At 30.2% G+C, this 25,167-nt stretch overlaps 3 protein-coding genes across 3 annotated transcripts; all 3 read left to right on the top strand.

Moving 5' to 3' along the window:
- Window positions 1-392: 392 nt before the first annotated feature.
- LOC147812044 (RNA exonuclease 1 homolog) lies at window positions 393-11,449 on the top strand. Its single transcript, XM_087161725.1, has 3 exons — window positions 393-498; window positions 5,983-6,047; window positions 9,857-11,449. The coding sequence occupies exons 2-3, from the start codon at window positions 6,029-6,031 to the stop codon at window positions 10,999-11,001; spliced, it is 1,164 nt and encodes a 387-aa protein (XP_087017851.1). The 5' UTR covers window positions 393-498; window positions 5,983-6,028; the 3' UTR covers window positions 11,002-11,449.
- A 9,403-nt stretch (window positions 11,450-20,852) lies between these two features.
- LOC147812043 (uncharacterized) lies at window positions 20,853-21,713 on the top strand. The gene has a single exon (XM_087162306.1). It carries the CDS (start codon window positions 20,853-20,855, stop codon window positions 21,711-21,713), a length of 861 nt encoding a protein of 286 aa, XP_087018432.1.
- A 31-nt stretch (window positions 21,714-21,744) lies between these two features.
- LOC147812042 (uncharacterized) lies at window positions 21,745-22,980 on the top strand. Its single transcript, XM_087162305.1, has one exon. The coding sequence runs from the start codon at window positions 21,745-21,747 to the stop codon at window positions 22,978-22,980; it is 1,236 nt and encodes a 411-aa protein (XP_087018431.1).
- Window positions 22,981-25,167: the final 2,187 nt, after the last annotated feature.

Below are 25,167 nucleotides of genomic sequence, written 5' to 3'. Positions count from 1 at the left end.
AATTTAAAAATGCAACTTTTTCACTCTGTTTTTGACACTGACTTAAACACGCACCTGGCAAATCAAAAAAAATTACTATGCCTGACAAATTTCAGGCATAATTATTTATAAAAAAAGATGATTTAACATATTTAAGATGAAAAATTGATGTAACGATGCTATTTTTTTTTGGGGGGGGGGGATATAAGTTAACATTCTAGACCACACGGGTTGGGGATGTTCTTGAATGGAAAATTCTTCTTATCAGTATAACTTGCTTCCAATGACTAAGTTCTTGTGTAGCTAATAATAATGGTTATTCCCCCCCCCCACCTATTGTCAATTCTTAACCAATGGTAATTGATTCGCTGGAGTTCTTTTTAAAGATTCACTTCTCTTAAGGTCTTTCAGTTATTTAACTGTGAAGTTTTCTAAGTGTTGTGTCCTCATTTGGATTAGTTTTTACGTACATTTTAATTAAAGAAGTCATTATAAGAAGATATTTTATTTTAGATTGGGGTGAGTTATTCTTTTCCTAATGTTCGTATTTAAATTTTATCTAATTAAGTGTTCTCGCGTTACTATTTTATTGTTTGTTTGTTTATTCAAAATTTTCCACGTGTTTTCCTGTTTTACCCAGAGCTCTTTTCTTTTTTCTTAATCTAAGTTGATTTGTATTTACTCTTCTTATGAAACCAATTAATTTTATGTAATGTAAGGTGAGATAGTCTTACAGATTTACGCTCTAACTACTTTAAAAGTCCATAATTTATTCTATAATCACTTATTACATTTTGAAGTAATACTTTATTCGTTCAAAGTATAAATTTGATAATCATAAATAATATATCTTGCTTATTAAATTAGTTATTTTAACTTATGAATTCTATTCTTCTGTTAGGTTAATTAGACACCATGTTCCGCCACAATATCCCTTAATTTTTTATTTATAGCTATTGTATGATCTTTTTATTTTCTTCTAAGGCAATGTTTATTTCATGAGAATCTCTGGTTATCCTATGAGTTCTATTTTTCTGTATGGTTAATTAGTCACCATGTTGAACCACTATTTCCCTAAATTTTTATTTATAGCTATTATATGATCTTTTTATTATTTTTTTTAAAGTCATGTTTATTTCATGAGAACCTCTGGTTATCCTATGAATTATATTTTTCTGCTAGGTTAATTGGTCAACATGCTCCACCACTAGTTCTCTAAATTTTTTATTTATAGCTATTATATGATCTTTTTATTTTCTTCTAAAGCCATGTTTACTTCATGAGAACTTCTGGTTATATTTTCTTTTCATTATAAAACTATTTATACGTTAAACTTGTGAAAATTATTAGCTCATAGGAAAATAGAGGATTAGAATAATTAATATCCAGTTAGTTTTAGATGTGTTAGTTACCTAGTGTAATATAAACACGTTAATAATAATTTCTATAGAAGCATAAAAGAAGAAAATTTACGTTTACACAATTTAAATGAAATTTCGAATAAATTGTTCAGATGTATTTTGACATTAGTAATCAGGATTATAATTTACTTATTTTTTCTAAGTGCTTCGACAGTTTGTTTAAAAAATTATCTGATATTAGTGCTTAGAGTAGTGAATTGAAAGAATAAATTCTGTCACAGTCGTTAAACTGAATTTATTTGCCTTTTTAGCAAATCTATTTCATCATTGGTATGCATATGAATTAAACCTTTCTCTTCAGAAATTTCATGAGTCTATAAAACGTCACACAGCGTTCAAGTGTCACAAAATGCGGATACATTTAATATACATATATTAAATTTTAATTTGTTTACCAACATTTTTTTTTCATCTCCTTAAAAAATATTTTCCTTGTTTTCTTTGTATTTTAACTTATTTTATAGGTTCTATGTACGTGTACTTCACGCGTACTAAATGAAACTTCTTATTACTTTTCTTTATAATCCTTGTTAATCTCCTTTTTTTACTTTTTTGTATTGTGTTACCCGAAATTTTTCCGTCCTATGAAGCGTGTGGTGATAGAAGATGTAAAATTTACCCTAATATTGACAAAAAACATATAATTCATAATAACGGTAGCTCCAGATTTGTTTGTAAAATTAAAAATGTTATTTATATGTTGACCTGTGGTTTTTGTAATATGAAATGTGTTGGACAAACCAGTCAGTATCTTAATATTTGAATTAATTGACACCGTTTAGATATAGACAGTAATAAAATTATCAATAACCTGGAATTGAATCATTTTAGAGAACATAATTTTAACATAGTCAAAATTATTATTTTAGAAATAGTGGAATAATTTGATTTAAGACTGCAAAACGAAAATTTTTACATGCTTTTATACAAAACAATTATGCTGTATGGAGTAAATGATAGCCTCCAACATGCACAGATTAACTTTAATAACTCCTCAACTTAATAACTATTTCCCCACTAAGAATAAGCGTACAAATCGAGGTAAACAGGGCATCAGGAAGTAATAAAAACTCTCTTAATCGTGACAAATTAAATCGAATATGGAAAAAGATTTTTATAAACATTCTAATATTAAACCAATAAAAGATTTTGCTTTCTCCCTTAAGAATAATGATGTATATCGGCTTCAAAATCTTATTATTATCCTTTCTTTTATTGATTTACACTTCAAAATTTTCTGTTTCAATTTTGTGAAAGCTAAAATGAGTAAATTATATTTTGTTATTGACTTTCAAATCGTTATTTTCGATTAAATTTCATGATATTTTTGGAAATTTAAGAGATATGTTTCCATTAAAAGATTTTCACTTAATTCAAAAGCTGTAAATATAATAAATCTATTGATATAACTATTTTTAATTATAATGATATTTGCAAAAATTTAGGGAAAATTAATCTACCCGATTATGGTTGTCACTGTGAGGAGCAAAAAATTTTTTGAACTTGTTGATAAACATCTTGAACATATTATTACTGGTAATTTAATTATTATAGAAAACTTACAACTAAATTTAATTACAACTTAAAACTTGGGAAATTAGCACAAAATTTAAACCCATTTACCCATATTATAAATTAATGAAATTCTTAAATACTTTTTCAATATTTTTTTAAAGATATCAAAATAGATTCTCTTTACCTTTATGTTAACAGAATAATGAGCTGTTTATTATTACTTTAAAAACTTTGTTTTCAATAATAAGGAAAATTTAAATAACAATAATAATTCAGCAAATTTTTCTACAATTGATCGATCAATTAATTAACTACAAAAAAAAAAATCTGTAATTACCCCCATAGACAAAGCTAACAATAATTATATAAAATTCTGTAAAAATTCTGCGTTGAACTTTTAAATAAGGAGTTAAAAAATAATCAAAATTTTAAGCTTACAAATTAAAAGAATAATATTATCATTAAAAAATTTTTTGCTTTACATAAGAGGTTAAAAATTAAAATTAGCATTATTACTGATAATTAACATATTATTACTGATAATTTAAATATTATAGGAAACTTAAAACTTGGGGAATTAATGATAAAAGGTACAAAATTTAGACCCATTTACCATATATAAATTAATAAAATTCTAAAATACTTTTTTAATGATCACACTAATTCTTGTTTAACGATATCAAAATAGATTCTCTTTACCTTTAGATATGTAAACAGAATGTAAATGGGTTAATTATTATTACTTTAAAAACTTTGTTTTCAATAATAAGGGAAATTCAATAACAGTAACGATTCAACAAATTTTTCTAGTATTGATCAATCAATTAAGCAACTACTTAAAAAAATGTGTAATTACCCCCATAGACAAAGCTAACAATAATTTTGCACAATGGAATAATTATGAACAATAATTATGTACAATAGAATTATGTTACAGTGGGAAAGATATTTTTATTAAAATTGATGGAATAACGCAAAGTTCTAATTCTTCATCTCTCTTAGCTAATTTATTTTTGCACTATTATGAAAAAAATTACACTCTTAATATTAAATTTGTTTTTAGGTTATTTGATGATCTAATTATCTTTAATTTTCGAGATTATACAGTTATGTTTAATAATGTTTACCCGAAGAATTAATTAATCTTGCTTCGTAATCATAATGATAATATTAATTTAATTTTTTTGGATTTGGATATTAAAAAAAGAAGAAATTATCTTCTTTTTTTTATGTTATAAAAAATTATTTTAATTTTAAAATAAATAGGCTAATTACTCGGAATTCTTATGTTTCTAAAACCATCTATTTAATTGTCATTTTTAATCAAATGAATAGAATTATAAGAATATGTAGTAATGTTTAAAAATCATGTTTCTCTTTCTCCCTTTATTAAATAAATGCTAATTTGCTGAAGATCATTAAATTTGTATAAATAAATATCAACCTTATTAATTATAAACTTATTTAAAAGATCCAGTATAATATTATTACCTTGCTCACATCCATTTTCTTGTTATTTATTATATAGTTTTAAAAATATTCAATGAAATTAAACAAAATTTCAAGAGAACTTCAAAATTAATTACGAAATTTTTGCTTTAAAATTTGAGAAAAAAGTCATTCAAAATTGCACAAGATATGAGTAATTAAAGTAATTTCTTTACATTGCGCATCAGCGGGGGAAAAAATTTTTCTTCTTAGTTTTGAAGACAATCGTATTTGGTAATTAATAAAAAAATCCGATATGAATATCTTGAAAATTAAAAAATTTCTAATTAATTTTTGTACTTTTTAAAAGTAGCTCAAAATGACATGGGGTTTCCCACAAGGATCATTTTATGCTAAATAAGATTTATTAAAACTGACACCGGCATTGATAAAAATCCTCATCATAAAAATATATTTTCTTTCTCCTGTTTTCTTTCTTTATAAAAACATATTTCAGTGTATGAACATTTATTGTAGGGCATTATAACTCGTTATTTATTTATCGTTTATTTATTTATCGTTCGTTTATTTATTTATCGTACTCGTTATTATGATACGAAATAATAATTGGAGAATTGTAGAAAACTGCTCATCACTTTGAGTTTTTTTTTTAAGTACTAATACTGCTTAGAAAATTGCCTGAAATTTTTCAAATTTTTAAGATATTCAAATCGGACTTTCTTTATTTGTTGCGAGATGTGATTCTCTTCAAAATTAAGGGGAAAAAATTTCACTTCTTTCCCAGCACTATTAAAGAACTACTTTAATTGCTCAAATCTTGTGCAATTTTAAACGAATTTTTATTAAAATTTTACAGATATTAATTTGAGGCAATGGTTTTCAAACTAATTTTAAATTGCTTTAAAAATTTTGTTTAATTTTATTAAATATTTTCATAATTAGCACCAACAAAAAAAGTTAGACAAAAGATTATTTTATGCCCATATCTCCATAAATATTTAAGCTAGACTCACGGAATTATTGCATACAATAATCAATATAATTGCTACAAATTACAGATTTATTTCTACATTTTTTTGAAATGGGGTGTTCAAAAACACTATTTTCCTTTTGTAATTTATTGTCGGTTCCTTAAACCTCTTAAAGCATTAAACATCATTGATAAGTATGAGAAATTACATAATCTAAACACTTTGGAGGTCATAAAAAGATTTTTTAAGTAGTTCTTGAGGAATATTGAAAAATTTATTAATATAGAAGTGTTTCCATTATTTTGTCTACTCCCTGTGTGTGTATATATGTATATGGTCAACTCCTTGAATTTAACTCCGGCTAATATAAGCTGCACACATAGACTCAATATTGAGTCTAGGTGTGTTGCAATAGTAATTACATGCATTGTAATCGATTTATTTCAGTAATAATTCATAGATGCATAGTAATAATAATTTAATATTTGTAGTTAATTCGTGTTCGTTCTCTTTTTCTTGTATTAATAATTTCATGTAAATTCCCGATTCTTGATGCATTTTTTACTATTTACTGATGGATGCAATATATTTAAAATTTGCTTTGTATCTTATTCTGTGTTTATTTATTTATTTATTTTTTTTTGCAGAAATTCTGTCCTTGAAATTAAAGTTGATAGAAGTTAGAGCTGAATCATGGCGGAGTATAAAGAAAGTAAGTGTAAATGTTATAATTCTCTTTCACTGTGATAGTTAAATGAATATAAAACTTAAGAATAAAATTTAATTGTCATAGTTTTGCTTATGGTTGAATTCGAGGAATTTGAAATTTCAAAATATCTTTTTTTTTTACTATTATTTTAGGAAATTTCATTTCTCTCAATGTTTGAAATGACAATGTTAAAACGTGTTAAAACGACAATGTTAATGAACGACACTGCCACCGCTGTTACAATTTCGCTGCTGTAAATGTTTTTTATTTTTATTTTCCTACTGTTGCTGCGCAAAAATACTGCGTGGGGCCCCCACTCTAAATCTCACATAAGTGCTTGAAATTCAACATTCTAAATGAACCATTTTCATTTATGAAATTGCGGGAGATTTTTTTTTCTCAAAATTTCAATTTGTTTAAAAATTATTACGTTTTGCTTTGCCCTTTTGGCTTTAAATAATGATCTTGACGCTTTTTATTGTTTAATTAATGAATTTTACTTTAATTATATAAAGGCTTCGTTGATTAGGTGGGGGAAAAATTGAGAACTGTTTGAACTTCAGCGATTTTTTTTCCTCAAAAATTTTATATAATAATAAAATTATGTAGAATGCTATTCCTAAGAACAGAAAATTTATACTTGTTTGTTTTTAGAATTTCTAAACTTGACAGTATACTAAAAAGTTAACTTCTCTTTCATCTTTTGATTTCATGATTAGTTTTCATGTACTAAATCCTTAATCTTTAGAGTTCAAGGATATAATCTCAAAAAGCTAATTAATATATGCAGACGATATTTTAAACTGTGACATCAGACGCAATTGGGTATACTATAGCCAACGTCACAGGTTGTGTTATTCCTACTAAATTTAACCCATGAACGGCATTTTCTGCGAGCCTAACTTCAAGCCACAAATAAACAAACGAAGTGTTTGATCGTTTAAATAGCTGCTCGCCAGATTTTATTGCATTATAAAGAAAAGTAATTGATATTCGATTTTTGATTAATAATTGATTTATGTGGATAGTGGCATTTATGTGGATAGTGGCATAGAATTTAGCATTGCGTCATGGTAAATGTTATTCCTACTAAGTGGAAGTAGTTGTGTTTTTATTATATTAGACCCAATAACGAACTTTTTATGGAATATATTTTTCCCCCGACAGATTAGGAATCTTGACTTTCGAAGCCGGTATCTGGAAAAAATAGTTTCAATAGTGGCTAAAAGTTTGGGCTCCTTGATATCGAACTTAATGTTGGCGTATTTCGCTATATTTTCGTATCCAATGAAGAATATCATACATTTTTCGCAATCAGCTATAAATCTTTTTTTTTTATTCAAAAATAATTATCTTCAAAAATTATTTTTTATAATTATTTGATATTTTTAATTATTTAAGTTATTCAATGCAATTTTAAATGAGTAAATCCAAAAATTGAAGGGAATCAGTCGAATAGTTGTTGAAAAATGAAAAGTTGAATTCTTTGAGTTACGCAAAAAGAAAATAGCACAATTAAGAGGCTTACTTTTCAACTACACTACTTCAACTAAAGGGACCGTATTTTCCGGATTGAGGAACCTCCATATTTTGACCTTTCTCCATATGACTACCTTCCTCCATATTTTGAAGGTCAATATTCAAAATCCGCTTAAGGAAAATGGTATATTTTTGCAGAGAATATCCATTTTTGTCCTAGAATTACAAAAGTTGATTCCTAGTACGTGAAAATACAATCTTTAGATTTAAAGTCATTATAAGTTTTTCCCCCTTTGATTTTTTTTTCACAGTGTAAATTCAGTGTTGTTTATGCTGACGGAAACTGATTTGGTTGATAAGGAAAGCTTCGAACGTAAGTTACGTGAAAAGGTGCACAATTTTCGAGATTCTAAAAACCATCATGCATGTAATAGCTACTATATTTCTAAGATGCACTACATATAAACTACTTTTCTGAAAATTTGTAAAAATAATATTAAAGGGCCAAACTTTTTAACGTTCTCCTGCCTAAGCGATTGAGACCATATTTACCAGATTGCGGTTAACAAAAATCCAATCCGCCGAGAGAAAAAAAAAAGGCATTTTTATTCAGAGAAAGAACGCGTCTGACTGCGTAATTTAAATTATCGTCTACTTTAATTAAATAACATATTTAAAGCGAGACTCTCAAAACATTAAGACTGAGTCTCTGATGTGAAATCACAGGTATTCAACGTTTTCCGGTTTTTATTTTTATTTATTGATTAATTTTGTGCCCTTTATGTAGCATTTTTAAATTGATGAACTAATGGGATGGAATACGATTTCCTCGGTTTATATAATGGCGTTTACTGAAAAGATTTTTCCTATTATTATAATTTTCATGATATCAATAGTAACTTCTTTTAATAATAATGACTTCTTACAATAAAATTTAAACAGCAATCCCTAGCAATTTCCTATAAAACCGTGATTGGTCTCAGACAAAACAGAGTAAGAAGTGCATAAGATGCGATACATTATTTTCTAGATAGCAATGTCAGAAGAGCAAAAAGGTAGAATTCTTTTAGTATATACCTATAAAAACAATACGCAGAAAACTCAATCGTAATAACTGTTGATTTAATGATCAAATTTTCATGTACTGTGATTCAAACTTAATGGTTTAGTTGGGTAATTTAAAAATGTTAAATTATTTATGCAAACAATATTTTAAGCTACAGCAATTAAGTTACGAAAACGGCAGGTACAAAATCGTACACTTTCCTTGAATGAACATACCTTTCCTTCGGCGGATTTGGATTTTATTTTTTGCGTTTTTCACCATAGAGGCCTTTTAAAGCGAATTGTAATCTTTTGCAAGCAAATATAAAATTCGTTTATACAAAGATAATTCCATGTAAAAAATAATTTTTATTAATTATATATAAATTTGAATTTTAAGGACTTAAAAATTCTTACACCGCTTTAAAGAAAGTTATTTAATATATTATAAAACAAAATTTGTATAAAATTGGTCAAATAATTCTTGATAAATTGAATTTTAAATGTGAAAAATTCGATTTCTCAGGTTCGACTTCATTCATTCTTCTCCATTATACAGAAAGATGGACTCTCCCTCATACTGTCTAGAGGCTATTAATTATCAAAAAAAATGCTAAAAACCCTGTCACTGCCATTTGTTAGAGAATTGATGTTTTTAGCCGAAATTTTCCAGCAAAAAAATTTTTTTAATTTATGGCGTAAAATTTTCTGAGTGGTGGGTATTGTACAACAGGTTGCTTGTGATCAATGACATATTTATTCTTTTACTTAAGTGCAATCCACAAGAAAACTTTGGGGTGGGGGCTATCCTCAGTAGGGTGTTGTATACCAAAAAAGGTAGTTTCAGTCTGGGACAGAATTGAGGGCTACCATCATCGAACTCGGCATAATATTGATGCATTGTATCCACGGGTATTGCTCAATATCCAGACCCTGATGGCAGAATTTTTTTTATATCTTTGTTTCCGATCCAGGTAGAGTAAGGACTGAATGCTCCTTGTATATATGTAAAAGAATATCCACTTTCTTAGTAAACATATTGGTTTCACGTTGGTTTCCTTTACGTTAAACTATAGCACGAGAATAATCTGGCTTTATTTAAGTGGGACATATTGTACTGGTGTCAACGCTACTAACATAGTTTTCAATTTTTCTTTTAAACATAATTTAATTTCCTTACCTACAAAGTACTTCTATTTGTTAGATTTTTTTTTCTATTGTACCGAATTATTCTGTTGTTCTGAATAGCCATGATTTATTAATGAAATTTTCATTTTTGAATCTTTTAGGTCGAAGCGTAGCAACATCAACTCTCAAGGAGTTTCGAGACTTGAATCTTCCCAAAGGGAAGGTATATACTAATCTCAGTAAATATCTAATGGACTCGAAGTATTTTGACAAACTCACCCACGAGCTGACTAAGGGAGCCAAGATATCCGAACATGGAACAGTTGTTAGGAAATGCTATAGGTGCCGAAAAAGATTTGAGGTCACACCAGAGGGAAAATACACGGTGAACGAAAAATGTTACTACCATCCAGATAAAGTAATAAAATTTTCTGGCCATCCATCTATCTTCAAGTGCTGTAAAAGACACGCTTCTCTTATTGGATGCAAAGTGTATCCGTTACACATTTGTGGAGATCCACTGCTCAAACCGGAGATCAAAAGAACTGGTGAAAAGCGCCTTGCACACCAGCTTCGTGGAGTCTACGGATTAGATTGCGAGATGGTTTACACTATAAAAGGATTGGAAGTTGCAAAAGTCGGTTTAGTTAATGAAGAAGGCTTCACAATTTACGAGTCCTTCGTACAACCTGAAAATGAAATCCTTGATTATTGCACCAAATTTAGTGGCATAAAGGCCGAAGATTTACTTGGAGTAACAACAACTCTTCGTGATGTGCAAAGTGTCCTAGGTAATCTGCTTCACAGCGAATGCATATTAATCGGACATGGACTTGAAGGAGACCTCCGATGTCTAAGACTGACTCACACAAAAATTGTGGATACGTCTGTTGTTTTTGCAAGGAGTGATGGCTCTAAGCCAAAGCTTAGAGATCTAGCTTACGAAAAACTAAAGCTTGTGGTGCAAAATGACATTGGTGGGCATGATTGCATCGAAGATGCAAGAACTTGCATGGCTTTGATGTTGAATAAAATTAAGGAAGATAAAGCTGCAGAAGCTGTATCACAAAAAAATACTGCAACTAATGAATGTCGAAAGTTCAATATCCCGACTCAAGGTATAGATATGGCATTTCTATCAGCCCAGGGCATTAGCCAGGAAGAGTTACACACCAGAAAATGGCCTTTTTTTGAAACATCACATCAGCCTGAATATCACATAGTTGAACAGAAAGGTAGTTTTAAAAAAGTGTGTTATATTTGCACAAATCTACAATTTGGACATGAGTCTTACTGCTACGCTTAAATTTTTAGTTCTTAATTACGAACGGTATACAGTCATGTTCGTGTGAGTCGAAATAAGGATAATTAAGACTTGACTGTTACATGTTGGCTTATTAATTCACTGTAAGTAGATTTGAATGAATGGATCACAAATATTAATTTTTTGTTTTAAAATTTACTTCATTAAATTAGTTATTAAAATTCATTTAAATTAGTTATTAAAAATTTAGGAAAGTGATTCAGTTTTTTATCTGTATATTTTGAATGATTTCTTGAGTTATGAAAGAGAATTGTAATTGTAATGTTCTGAAGTTATATGCTGTTTTAAGTGAATTGCTGTATTTTCTTCTATTGATATCATTTGTAAATATTTGCATATTGCTGTGTTTTTAATTTTTAATGTTTTGTGATTGCTACTGTGACCTGAAAAATCTTTCCTTTTTGGTATAATTTTTTCTGTTTTAAGTAAATTGCTGTATTTTTTCTATTAATATCATTTGTAAATATTTGTATATAAAATACATTTTTTCAAAAATATTTTGTGATACTAACTGTAACTGTGATTGATAACTGTAAACTGCAAACTTTTAACTTTTTGGTTCAATTATTCTGTTTTAAGCAAACTGCTGTATTTTTTCTAGTGACATCATTTGTAAATATATCCATATTAAAAACACTTTTTAATTTTTTATATTTTGTCATTATTACTATGAACTGCGATATCTTTACTTTTTTGTATGATTTTTTTATTCAAAAATATCCTTTTTTTAATCTTTTGTTGTAACTGTAGTGTACACTGTGAGCAGGAACTTTTTTGACACTATGACAAGTTCCAGAACGAAACCGTGAATTGAACATGTTTCATGTCTTCTATTTGGTTTAGAAACATGACAAGGTGCTAAAAATTTTAAAAATCTGACAAAATTTTAAAAGTTCACGACAGTTACAATTTTTTTTAAAGAAACATTTTTTTCTTTTTAAACGAAAACAACAGGTTGACTTGCAACTCGAATGCACATCCAAATGATTTTAGTTTAAGTTATGGAGTAAAAAGTAAGATATTTTTAAAGGGATAAAAAATGTTCACAAAAATCTTTCAGGTATAATTAATTTAATTCAAAGTAAGATTGATCTGTATTTGATTATAATTGGCTAATCAATGATATTAATGTCAAAGTATGGAATTGAGTAATTCTAAATCAAAATGTTTTCAAAAGAATCAAAGCTTCCTCTTTGTATTAAAAGAAAGTTAATGCAACCATCACCGCTGTTTCAGGAAATTTAAGCAGAGCGTTCTTGTCTTATGTCTAAATGTCTTATAACTCAAAAACTATTGCGTGAAACGATAATGGAATTGTGCACTTTCTAGATAAATGTTTAAAGAAAATTCTGATAACAAAATGTTATTGATGAAGTCATTAATTCTTGAGTTCCTTGATGTTGAAGAATAGAATGTTACGCATTATTCAGTTCAGCGAGAACTATTAACACAATTATTTAATTTAATTAATGATATATATATATATTATTATTATTATTAATTAAATTACGATATCAGTTATAAAGCAGTTAGCAGTTTTACCGAATAAATATATTATTATCAACTTTCAACCTTTCTTTGCTCACAAATACAGAATCTGTGTTACTCACAAAAAATTCCATGAAAATATAACATAACGTTTATTTGATTATTTTTTTCATTACTAAATTCCTTACAATGATATTTATAGAAATTAATTATAAAACTAAAAAATATTACATCATAATTAGCTACGTAATTTTAAACTTTTAAAAAGAACTGAGCTTTTAAGCAAAATTAGTCATTTTTAATTTTTTTAAAGTCTTTTACAAAGGATTCGAAACAGTTCTAAAAATAACAGCTCTCACCAACGCTAACCACTTATCCATATTAATGGGTAATTTTAAATTTACAATTTAATTTCACGGAGTTTTTGTTCCAGAATTGATTTGGTAATAATATCATTTAATCGTTTGCAGTGACTTACAAGGGAAACTAGGGAAGTGTGACTCGTCAATTTTGAAATAAACTAGTAGGATGTATGCCTTATGAAGAATAATTTTAGGGGGCAACATTCGTTTCGGCCCATAGAGGGTCCTATGAGAGATAAAAAATAATTAAGTATGTAGAAAAATCGGTATTTCATTACTCCAATGCAGACTATTAGTTATTGTAATTATCTCATACTCCAATTAATTTTGTGCTACTTTCACGTACTATATAATGCATATTTATTGTCAAAATTGATTTCGAAAACTTTATATATCTGTAGTTTTTCAGAAAAAAAATAAAAAAAGTTGGAATTTTTAAAAAAAAAAATTTGGCATCAAATTTTTAAATTTTTTTTTTTTTTCAAAAAATTTTCCAATATTAAAACTAGTAAACAGTAATAAATTTCATTTATATGACAGTCGAAATATAATACGCATTTTCCCAAATTGATGGAATTTTTTCATATTTAATGTGTATCCAAAAATATGATTTATTAAAAAAAAAAAATTTTTTTTCATATTGTTAGATCTTGCAAAAAAATTTGAAATAATTTATATGATTGCATAAAATTAAATTGCATTTATAAAAATGCTTTCAAATTTGTTTGGCGGGAAATTTGAACTTAAAAAATGTTTAATATTTCAATTCGATTTTTTTCATAAAAGATCAACTGTACTGTATACACAAAATTTGAAGTGATATGTCACTTTAAGTGGAAAATCCGTTGATATCTATGTCCTGTGAATTGTTCAATATTTTGCCAAAACATTGCTATCTTTATAATATTATTTTTATATCTGATATCCTAGCTAATTTTTGAAATATTTAACTTTAAAAGTTGGCATTAGCTAGGATATCAGGTATAAAGATAATTGTATGAATAATATTTCAAAAATAGCAATGTTTTGACAAAATATTGAACAATTCACAGGACAATTTTTTTTAATAATATTTTAATTTCTTGGCAAAAAATTTAAATTTTTTTGAAACGTATTTTTTTTTTCATTTTTTACCAGTTGTGCAATAAAAAAAATTTAAGAAAAAAAATGTGTCTATTAAAGCGACAAATACTTACAAATTTTGTTTATATAGTACGGTATACCTTTCAAGAAAAAAAAAATCATTGAAAACTGAAATATTTTTAAGTTCAAATTTCCCGCCAAACAAATTTGAAAACATTTTTATAAATGCAATTTAATTTTATGCAATCACATAAATTATTTCAGATTTTTTTGCAAGATCTAACAATATGAAAAAAATTTTTTTTTTTTTTAATAAATCACATTTTTGGATACACATTAAATATGAAATAAATTAAATACACATTAAATTGGGAAAATGCATATTATATTTCGACTCTCATATAAATGAAATTTATTACTGTTTACTAGTTTTAATATTGGAAAATTTTTTGAAAAAAAGAAAATTTAAAAAATTTGATGCCAAATTTTTTTTTTTTAAAAATTCCAATTTTTTTTCTTTTTTTTCTGAAAAACTACAGATATATAAAATTTTCGAAATCAATTTTGACAATAAATATGCATTATATAGTACGTGAAAGTAGAACAAAATTAATTGGAGTATGAGATAATTACAATAACTAATAGTCTGCATTGAAGTAATGAAATACCGATTTTTCTACATACTAAATTATTTTTTATCTCTCATAGGACCCTCTATGGGCCAAAACGAATGTTGCCCCCTAAAATTATTCTTCATAAGGCATACATCCTACTAGTTTATTTCAAAATTGACGAGTCACACTTCCCTAGTTTCCCTTGTTAGTTAAAATATTAGGATTCGAAACATATGATTTTCTAGAAATCATATGTTTTTATTCTTCTGTTAATAATAATTAAATTATTATTAACTATAAATAAATCTTTGTGATAGAAGGAACAATATATCTTTCGAAGGTTATCTGTCATCATCCTGCAGGATTGAGACTAGTTTCTCCCATTTGTTTCTTCATTTAATTGAGGTTAGCGTACGAGTCAGACCGTTGACCGTTTGGACGTTAGAACAAACAAAAAATATCCCTTCGTTCGCAGAATTTAGAACTTTTGTTTTGAATAAAGCTAACGGGCTAGCGTCTTTGTCTCTACGCCAAAAGGAAAAAACAAATGCAAACTTTGAAAGCGGAGCCAATCGAAATCAAAAAATAAATAAATCATTTTCATCACAATTAGTTTCTCATTTTTGTTTTTTTTTGCAAAAGTGATACTCATTTCGGATTATTCAAATGCAATAGTTTTATTGAACTTCCGATGAAAGAAAAATGCAGGGCCGGATTTAAGCTTGGCGGGGCCCTAAGCTACTGAAAATGATGGGGCCCTTTTAAGTTCAATTCTATTTCTATACACCTAAAGTAAACTGTCGTATTTTTTATTGCTGAATATTAACATTATATTATTAAAAATTTGATAATATTGCTTGATTGTTAAATATATTGGTTGTGATGGGACTATAATGTAGAGCCTTTCTATTATTGCACATATTTTTTGAACGAGGAAAAAAACAGAAACTCATTTTAAGAACATCATAGGGGCCATTCAAAAAGTACGTACACAAAAATGGAGAAATTTTCAACCCCTCCCCCCCTTCGTACATTACCGTACATAAGGTCTTACTCCCCCCCTTAGAGTACGTACATTTTATTAGTCTACCCCCCTTTTTCATAAAAATTAAAATAATTATGTTTTAAATAAAATTAAATATTTACTTAAGGAGTGTGTAGGATAAAGTCAAATTTAAATTTGGTGTATGTTTATAAAGTACGTACTTTGTATAATACCTCCCGCCCTCCCCATCGTACAAAACCGTACATAATAGCAAATCCCCTCCCCCCCCCTTCGGGATGTACGTACTTTTTGAACGGCCCCATAAGCACATTTTAAGCACCGAGTAAAGATTTGGCATGTTAGAAGAACCATTATATGTTTAACAGAGTTTTTTTCTTCTTGAAATTCTGAATATATGTTATTTGAAATTTTAAATGATGTTTTTTTTTTTTTTTTATTTTTTTTTATTTTAACGTAACATTTCGCTTTGCTGCTCTATGACTTAGAAACATGAAATTATGAAGATGCGTCAAAAATAAGCAAGGAGTTAGAAAGAACATAAGAAAATGCAGCTTGATTATTAGTTTTATTTTTTTTATAACCGCCGTTGAACAACCGACTTAATTTTGAGTTTACGACTACAAATGTTTAACTCCGTATAATATTGAGGATCTTATAATTTTGAACTCAATCCAGAAGACAAAAGAAGTGGACCAGTACCCAGAGGTATTGATTTGATGTGAGAACTTAGAGGACTTTGTGACCACGGCAGATTTAACATGCACCAGTCACCATTTTATACATGGGTATTCTTCGGCCGGCTGGACTCGAAATCCCATTCTCACGAACACGAGTTCAATACCCTACCAACCAGGCTATCCCGGCCAAATTATTAGTTTATTTTATAATAGTCATTGAACAGCCAACCCAATTTCGAGTTTACGACTACTAATGTTCAACTTATTAGACTTCTAATTTTAAACTCAATTCAGAACACAAGGGAACTCCGGGGTCAAGCATTGGAAGAAATTTTCGTCTTGGAGGGGGACGTTTTGATGGAACTGACCAGCATTTAAGTTAGATTATGAGGAAAACCACAAAAGCCTTCCACTGTCAGTCTGACAACAAGGAGACTCTAACCTATGATCCGTTTACCACTGAGGATATTTTACTTCGGCACTATGGCTGGTGTAAGCCGGGTGTAGAATTCGTATCGACCAGTCAACACTGGGATTCGAACTCGGTACCCTTGAGTCCATCTTCACTGGGTAATAACTCTGCAGGAGGTACCAATTTTATTGATTTGTCAAATTTTAGTCATCTTCAAAATGTAAATAGAAATTCAATCGTAATTTTGGTAGAATAAAAATATGAAAATAAACCGTTTTTCCTCTCAATCTGCAATGATTAATCAGAAGCAACCATGAGGGTTAGTGTGCAAAATGAACAGGGTTTGTTGCTTTCTAGTTTTTTAAATACTTGTTAAATTATTAGTTTTTAACATGCATACTTTAAAAAACATAAGAAATACATTTTTCAGTACTAAGAAATAATAATTAAAAACTGTCATCAGCTGGAATAGAACCCGCAATCTCACAGTTTTGTGTTAGATTTCGTAATCATCAGCCCCAAATATACACACCTGCCTTGCGGATATTTTTTTATTATTATTATTTTTTTTCTAATTTAATAAATGAAGTCATTTGAATATTTGACATTCTTGAACTGGATGCTTTAAATGCTTGGCATTCGTTATTACAGAATGAAAAGCTTTGAAAGACAAATATTAGTAAATGTTTAATATTTAATTAAAGAAAAAGCATAACCCGTATTGAAATCTAATGAATTGTCCCTGATAAATTTTGTGGCAGTAAAAAAAATTGAAGCCTGATACATGTACGGATTTTTGAAACACTTTCTAGTTTTAGTATTTAATCAAATTTTTTTCGATGTCTTTCATCCCGCGTGTCTCATTAGTGATTTAGCATATTTGATATCATTTTTGATTCGTTCTTACTTAATATTAATTTGTTTGCGACAATTAATTTGTATAACTCTTTTACTACATTTTTGGGAGGAGTTTAAAAATATAATATCGAAGGCATTAACTGAAGTTAAATTGGCTTTTTTTGTATGCCTCTTTTACTTACATCATCCACACACCCACACGCGACTGACTGCTTCTTAGAAACAGATATTAAATAGCCTCTTTATCAAATGATGGGACAAAATTTGCCTTTTAAAAAAATCAAAAAACTTTTCTACCTTTTAAAATTGTTTATTTATAAATAATTTATTAATACTCAAAATGTTTAAAAGATGTGTTCCTTTTCATTGACAACACAGTTTTATATTTTATTTAGTCATTTATTTATATTTTTTAAACTTATTTTTTATTTGTTTTTATTTTATTAAATTAAATGCACAGATTTGAAATAAAAACAAATCTGCCAAAATTTTATAAATAGTTTCAATTTGCAATTTTAAGAAGTTACTTCGACTTTGCTTTAAAAAATTGAAATCCTTATAAATTAAAAAATTTACATGCCTTATTAACTTTAAACACATAATAACAACAAAAATCAGGGAGTTAAAAATAGAAACAAGTATGATCAATAAACAATAAAATCATAAGCTAACTAAATAAATGAATTTTGTGTACGAAATATCATATTTCGGGGATACATTGAAAATTTGGTCAGACAGGAGGTTTGAACAATATTTTTTACATATATATTTAAACATTTGTTTAGCTGATGATCACTTGATTTCAATGCTCTATCAAGCAATATCACATGTTGCTTCTGTCTATTAGCAGTAAGTAAAATTAAAGTAAAACCACATCTGTTATCTCAATTTCATCCAAAATAGACCAAATCAAGAATTTTGGCAGATAGGCCTGTCAAAGAGGGAATTGAATAGTGGCCCACCATTTAAATAAAGAAAGAAAGGAGTTCACGGATTCATGTACGATTAATTTGGAAAATAACAAATTAAAATCAATTACAATAATTAAGTAAATTAAACAATTAAGCTAGTTAAAACATTTAGGATAATTAAAAGGAAAAAAAGCTTTTATAATAAATTGGAAAAAATATATTTTGTAAAAAAGAAAAGCTAAAAGTAAACGAGAAGCTCTTTAACGACAATGAGACACAACGGAAATCTCGAACCAGAATGACCCTAAACAAGATTCTCTCACAGCCCTAGAAATTTTTTGCCCAGAAATCAGACAAAAGGGTGTTTCTGTGGAGAAGGACAAAAGAGCCCACAGCAATTTAAAGAAGCTGAAAACATTTCCCACAGTGTAAAATTGAGGCAGCTATTTGACTACTCCATGGAGTCTAGAGTACCGCTTTTTAGGATCCATGGACTACTCCCATCACTGGTAGCTACGAAAGCTACAGGATATTTTCATCAGTCAAAAGGCCTTTTTATTGCTCGTTTGGTTAGAAAAGTGAAGAGTAACAATTATTTTATATTTGTAAACACTTCTATTAGATTTTGAAAAGCGTTCGCCAATGTAAAAGAGAAAAAAAAATGTATTTTAGTCTTCAGAGGGCTCCAGCTCCGAATAAAACTTTAAAAAAAGAAGGAAGAAGTTGGATCTGGCTTGCCATATCGGGGCCCCAAGCTACAGCTTAATTAGCTTATACGTAAATCCGGCCCTGGAAAAATGGTATATAGTAAATAAAAATAAGCTTTGTGCGAATTGTCTCAAATCGAATAAAACTCATTCAGTTTCGAAATGTCGTATGGGAACAGTGGCGTATGCAAGGGAGGGGTTTAGGGTTTTAAACACTCCCCTTGAGCTCAGACAAAATTGCAAAAATAAAAATTTTAGTAGAAATTATGCAAGCTATTATTTTTTAAGACTATATATTTTTATCTGCCTTATGCCTACTTTTTTTTTCTCACGGTATTTCTCAGAATACTGTAAAAACATAAACTATAATAGGGTTGTACTTTTGAAACCAAATTCACGTGATACTGTTACGGACTGGTTCCTTTCTGTCCTACCAGTATAGTTTTCGAGACTGGCTCTCATTCGCGAGGTCTTGACGCGATGATTCTGGAATCCTAGACGTTCTGTCGTCTTTGAGACAATTCGAGAATTTTGGAGATGCGGTGAAAAATTATATGAAAGGGGGAACGGAGTACAGTGGAGTTAGTTAGTCAGACTAAGAGATAACTCTGCCGCTTGTCTTTCTATAAATCTGTTTTGATTTATCTCAACAAGAAGTTCATTCAATCGCCGAACCGTCCCACAGTGGACTGATCGTTAAGACACGGTTCCCAGTAGATCACCGAAGCCAAGCATCACTGGCTACGGTCAGTGCGCGGGTGGGTGACCACTTGGATCAGCCTGCGTAGAGACCGAGGGTGTGCGGTATTGGTCCTCGTTAAACTGTTCTAACGTAAAGTGCTCGATTTCGCGTGCAGATCGTCCGGCTACCGAAGCGGGGGTGCCATCCCCTCTGCAGAGGATCAAAATTGTGATGGCATGTCTTCGGATCATCCTCAGGGGTGTTTCCCAGACCGTCGCCAATAGCACATCGTGCAGCTCTAGTGCGACGTAAATTAACTACAACTACAACAATCGCCGAACCCGTCGTCGCCACTATTTCGACTAGTGAAGAAATCAGTAACAATACCATTGGAGATACTGTGCTCGTTGAAGTTATGCATTCCAGCTCGAAACTTTGAGATTGTAGCATAGTGGATATTTCTGTACCAATCCATATATATATATGTATACTATTTGTTGTTCTTGGATCTTTAGGATGTCAAAACGCAAGAATTTAACAATTTTTAATTATTTTGCGAAAAAACCGCGACCTGAAATTAGTGAGGTGACAGCATCTAGTACCAATGTAAGTTTTTCTGTTGTACTGAAATGTGATACTTCCGTTGAAGAAAACGTTTCTAACATAACAAAATCTGATGAATGTGAAAGTGGCCCTCAAAGTGTTTCTTCCCACCCATATGACATTGGACTTTTTTTAAAAGATATTACATTATGTTCTTAAACTTAAAAAATCAAATCAAAATTTAACTAAACAATGTTGTCTAAATAAAAAGTCAAAATTGTCTAGCTGTCTAAATTAGGGAAATAATAGTGCTTTATTACTGACTCGAATTTCTTTTAGTAGTTTCAGAAAATTATGAACACCCCCCTTGAAAAAATTCTGCGTACGCCACTGTATGGGAACTTGTAAGAATTGCGCTCAGCCGCATAATATATTATTATGTTCAAAAAATTCAATAGTAGCAAAATTAAAAGCACAGGGGGAAAACGAAATGATTTCTACTATTAGTAGCAACAACACAACTATTCCAGTCACACAATGCGTTTTATTACCCACCGCTGTTGTTAATGTACAGAGCAGTGATGGCTCACTGCATAAATGCAGACTCCTTATAGATTCAGCCAGTCAAGGCACATTCATTAAGGAGAGTTGTGTTAATTTATTAAAGTTAAAACGAAATCGCGCGAGCATCAGTGTTGATGGCCTAAGTTCACAAAGAGTAGGTAAGGTTACAGGTTCAATTCAACTACACATTACATCATTATTTTACAAAAATGCTAATATCACAACAGAAGCTTTAATTATACCCAAAATAATTTGTGATCTTCCTCAAACTGAGGTTAATGCTTCTGTTTTGAATTCTTTTAAACAATTAAAATTAGCAGATGCAAATTGTCTCCAGCCTGGACCTATAGATATTTTACTGGGGGCAAAAGTTTTTGGCGAAATAATGCTCAACGGACGTTTAACTATTCCAGAACTTTCAATAACTGCTCTAGAATCCATTTTTGGATGGGTTATTCTTGGAAGAACAGAAAGCAAGTCACCTATCAAAACACGTACAATCACAGCACATCATGCTAGTTGCAGTGAAGCTGAATATCAGTTAGATAAATTCTGGAAGCTAGAAGAAATTACAGAAGCAAAGTCCTATTCAGAGGAAGAAATTGCATGCGAAAATCATTTTAAAGAAACATTTTCTCGAGACTCTACTGGCAGATTTGCTGTCAATTTTCCTTTTCGTGAGTCATCTGAAGAACTTGGTTCATCTAGAAATTTTGCTATTCATCGTCTGCAACAAATTGAACGTAGGTTTGTCAAAAATCAGTCACTTTTCTATGCAGTATCATAAATTCATGCAAGATTATTTAGATCTCGGGCACATGGAATTAATACCAGAAACGGACATTGACATTCCAGCCACATCTAGTTTTTATCTCCCTCATCATCCAGTTCCAAACAAAATCGGGGATAAATTCCGTGTTGTCTTCGATGGTTCTGCAAAATCTTCAACTGGTGTTTCACTTAATGACAAATTGATGGTAGGACCGCAGTTGCAAGATGACTTTACAACATTGCTCATAAGATTTAGAACACATAAAATTGCTCTAACAGCAGACATTGAGAAAATGTACAGACAGGTTATTTTGAAGGACTCTGACTTTCAAAGAATCGTATGGCGTAACTCACCTTTTGAGCCTATTCAAGATTATCGACTCACTAGAATCGCGTACGGCACAGCTTCCGCACCTTATCTTGCTACAAAATGTCTTCAACAACTAGCAGCAGAAGAAGCAGATAATTTTCCTTTGGCCTCCAATGCAGTCATGAAAGACTTCTACGTTGACGATTTAATGTCTGGAGCTGAGACACTCAGTGAAGCTCATGAATTACAAACACAATTAATGCAAATGTTATCAAGCGCTGGTTTCAGTCTGAGGAAATGGGCATCAAACAGCAATGAATTTTTGAAGACAAATGATGCAGACATGTGCTTGAAAAATACATCCCTTGACCTAGACAGTGAAAATAACATAAAGACCTTAGGTGTTCTTTGGAACCCAGCAGACGATGTGTTCCTTTTTAAGGTTACTCCAACATCCTTTGAAGGTACCTTGACAAAACGCCTACTTCTTTCCACTATTGCCAGAACATTCGACCCTCTAGGTTGGTTGGCACCTATTACAATTAAATGCAAGCTAATTATGCAAGAACTGTGGAAACATAAATTGCAGTGGGATGACACGATCTCTCCAAATATCTCACAAGAGTGTACAAAGCTTGCAGAAGATATGATGCTCGTAAAAGACATCAAAATACCAAGACTCTTGTCACCTAACAAGCAATTTCAATTTGGCTTCAGCGACGCTTCAGAAAAGGCTTACGCGGCTGTCATATACTGTCGCTCAGTGCTAGATGATAAACAAATCAGTGTTCAACTTGTTGTCTCCAAAACAAGAGTTGCATCACTAAAGAATGAATCTCTTCCAAGACTAGAACTATGTGGAGCTTTGCTTCTAGCAAAGCTCCACAACAGATCAAATCCAAAGCTCAAATCCAACAGATATCGCAACCCGTGGTGTGTCATCATCAACATTATTCTCATCTCAGTGGTTTAGTGGTCCAACATTTCTGTATCAACCGATTCTTTCCAAACAGATATGCTCATATCTCAAATGTGTGAGCCTGTGCCTGAAGAAAGAGTGTGTACTGTGCAATCAATTGCTACAATCAGAGATTCATCTGAAGCAGATGAATTGATAAACAAATTCTCCTTTTTCTCTAAACTTAAACGTGTAACAGCATATTGCTTAAGATTCATTCACAATCAGTGGCGTACGCAGAATTTTTTCAAGGGGGGGGGGGGTTCATAATTTTCAGAAATTACTAAAAGAAATTCGAGTATGTAATAAAGCACTATTATTTCCCTAATTTAGACAGCTAGACAATTTTGACTTTTTATTTAGGCAACATCGTTTAGTTAAATTTTGTTTTTATTTTTTAAGTTTAAGAATATAATTTTTTTTATAATAAGAGGTAAAATATTTTATTTTTATTAAGAAGTAGGAATGAATCAAGCCAGAAAAAAACTACTCATACTGTAACAGCTGCCTAAATAATAATCGTAAAAATGCGAATATTCCATAGAAAACCAATGAATTTAACCAAAAAATAACTTACCAACAAATAGGGAATTAAATCAGTATGCAAACACGCTGAAAATTTATTGATTTATACAGTAATATCCAAACGACGGGGTTTTTTGCAAGTTCGTTTAAAATGTCTTCTACAGCTGGGGTAAATTTTCTATGAATGCTTAAGAGCGCCAATCCATTCATTCTATTATTTCTCGTTGAGTTGCGTAAATAAGTATTCTAACGGCGTAAAGTTGAAAAGGATCTTTCGTTTGCATTCGTTGAAACAGGTAGAACGACCAATATTTCTAAGAGTTTGAAAATGTTTGGTGTTATATCTTTATTGCACATTCCAAGAGCATCCGCCGCAGTTTTTGGAACACTACCTCCGTCTTCACTAATCCTTTTTAATCTTTTATACCAGAGTTTTAGTTCCGACTTAAGACTTTCTTTACAGGTATCCAAATCTTGAGCGTAAAATTCCACTAGTGCTTCAAAGACCTTTATGTTTGAAGGTTGGCAAATGAAAGGATCGGCAGGTAGAAGACACTGAAATCCTTTCAAAATATCTCGACGAGATAATAATCTTAAGTCTAATTGTGTTATAAAATTTTATATAAATGGAATAAAAACACTAACTCTGAAATATGTTTCCGGTGTCGATGAAGGATAATTATTGCGATTTTTCTGCCTTCCCGTTATTCTAGAGATTTGCATGGAAGTGAAAGATCCAATGCTTGTTAGCATAAGAGAAGAAGAGCTGAATATTTCAGAGAATGTTTCAGTGGCATTTTCACGCAATAATGTTAGATCTTTAATAACATCTTCTGCAAGATTCACTGCATCTGTCAAATCTATGCTTGTTTTTTGTAGGTATCTACAGAGATGGATTGTTATGGTGAAAACTTTGTAAATGCACAAAAGAGATATTACGAACTGGCAATTAGATACTGTGCACAGTAAAGAATTAGCCTGGGTAGCTGATTCCTTATCCTTCCATTCTGATATTTTTTGTAGTGTTTCGACGATAGGCTCGAAAAGTTCCACCACAGCGGTTACTGAGTCGTATCTTTCCATCCAACGGGTTGCACATAGCTGTTTAATTTTCTCCCTCTTAGAGCTGGTTTCCATCTCCTCTATTGCTGAAGATAGGACATACTGTCTTTTTGGCGTATTTAAAAAGTCTTTAGTTGTCCCTAAGCAATTTCTAATGCCAGTTATTCCGCATGCATTTGATACAGCCAAATTGAGGCTATGAGCAGAGTGCTGAGTACATAGAGTGCTGATGGGACAATACTTCTTACGTGGGCTTGTACACCATTAATTTTTCCACTCATTGATGCAGCACCATCGTACCCCTGTCCACGTAACTTTTTTATATCAACTTTCATAGACTGTAATTGGTCTAATATTGTTGTTGCTATTGCTTTTCCGGTTAAGTCATGCACCGGAATGAATTGCAAAAACTGTTCGGTGATGTTAAAATTTTCTTTATCGAGTTATCGAACGCATAACGATAATTGCTCTATACCTGCAATATCAGTTGTTTCATCTGCAAGAATGGAAAATCAAGTTGCATCATTAATCTTGCTGACTAGTTTTTGCAGGATTAAAATATTACAAACCTCAATAACTTCGTTCTGAAGTCGAGGGCTGATATACTGAGCATTT

The sequence above is a fragment of the Parasteatoda tepidariorum genome, chromosome 4, assembly GCF_982258835.1.
Source record: "Parasteatoda tepidariorum strain Cologne lab strain chromosome 4, Ptep-v5.0, whole genome shotgun sequence".
Taxonomy (NCBI): Eukaryota; Metazoa; Arthropoda; class Arachnida; order Araneae; family Theridiidae; genus Parasteatoda; species Parasteatoda tepidariorum.
This window is presented reverse-complemented; position numbering and strand designations above follow the sequence as displayed.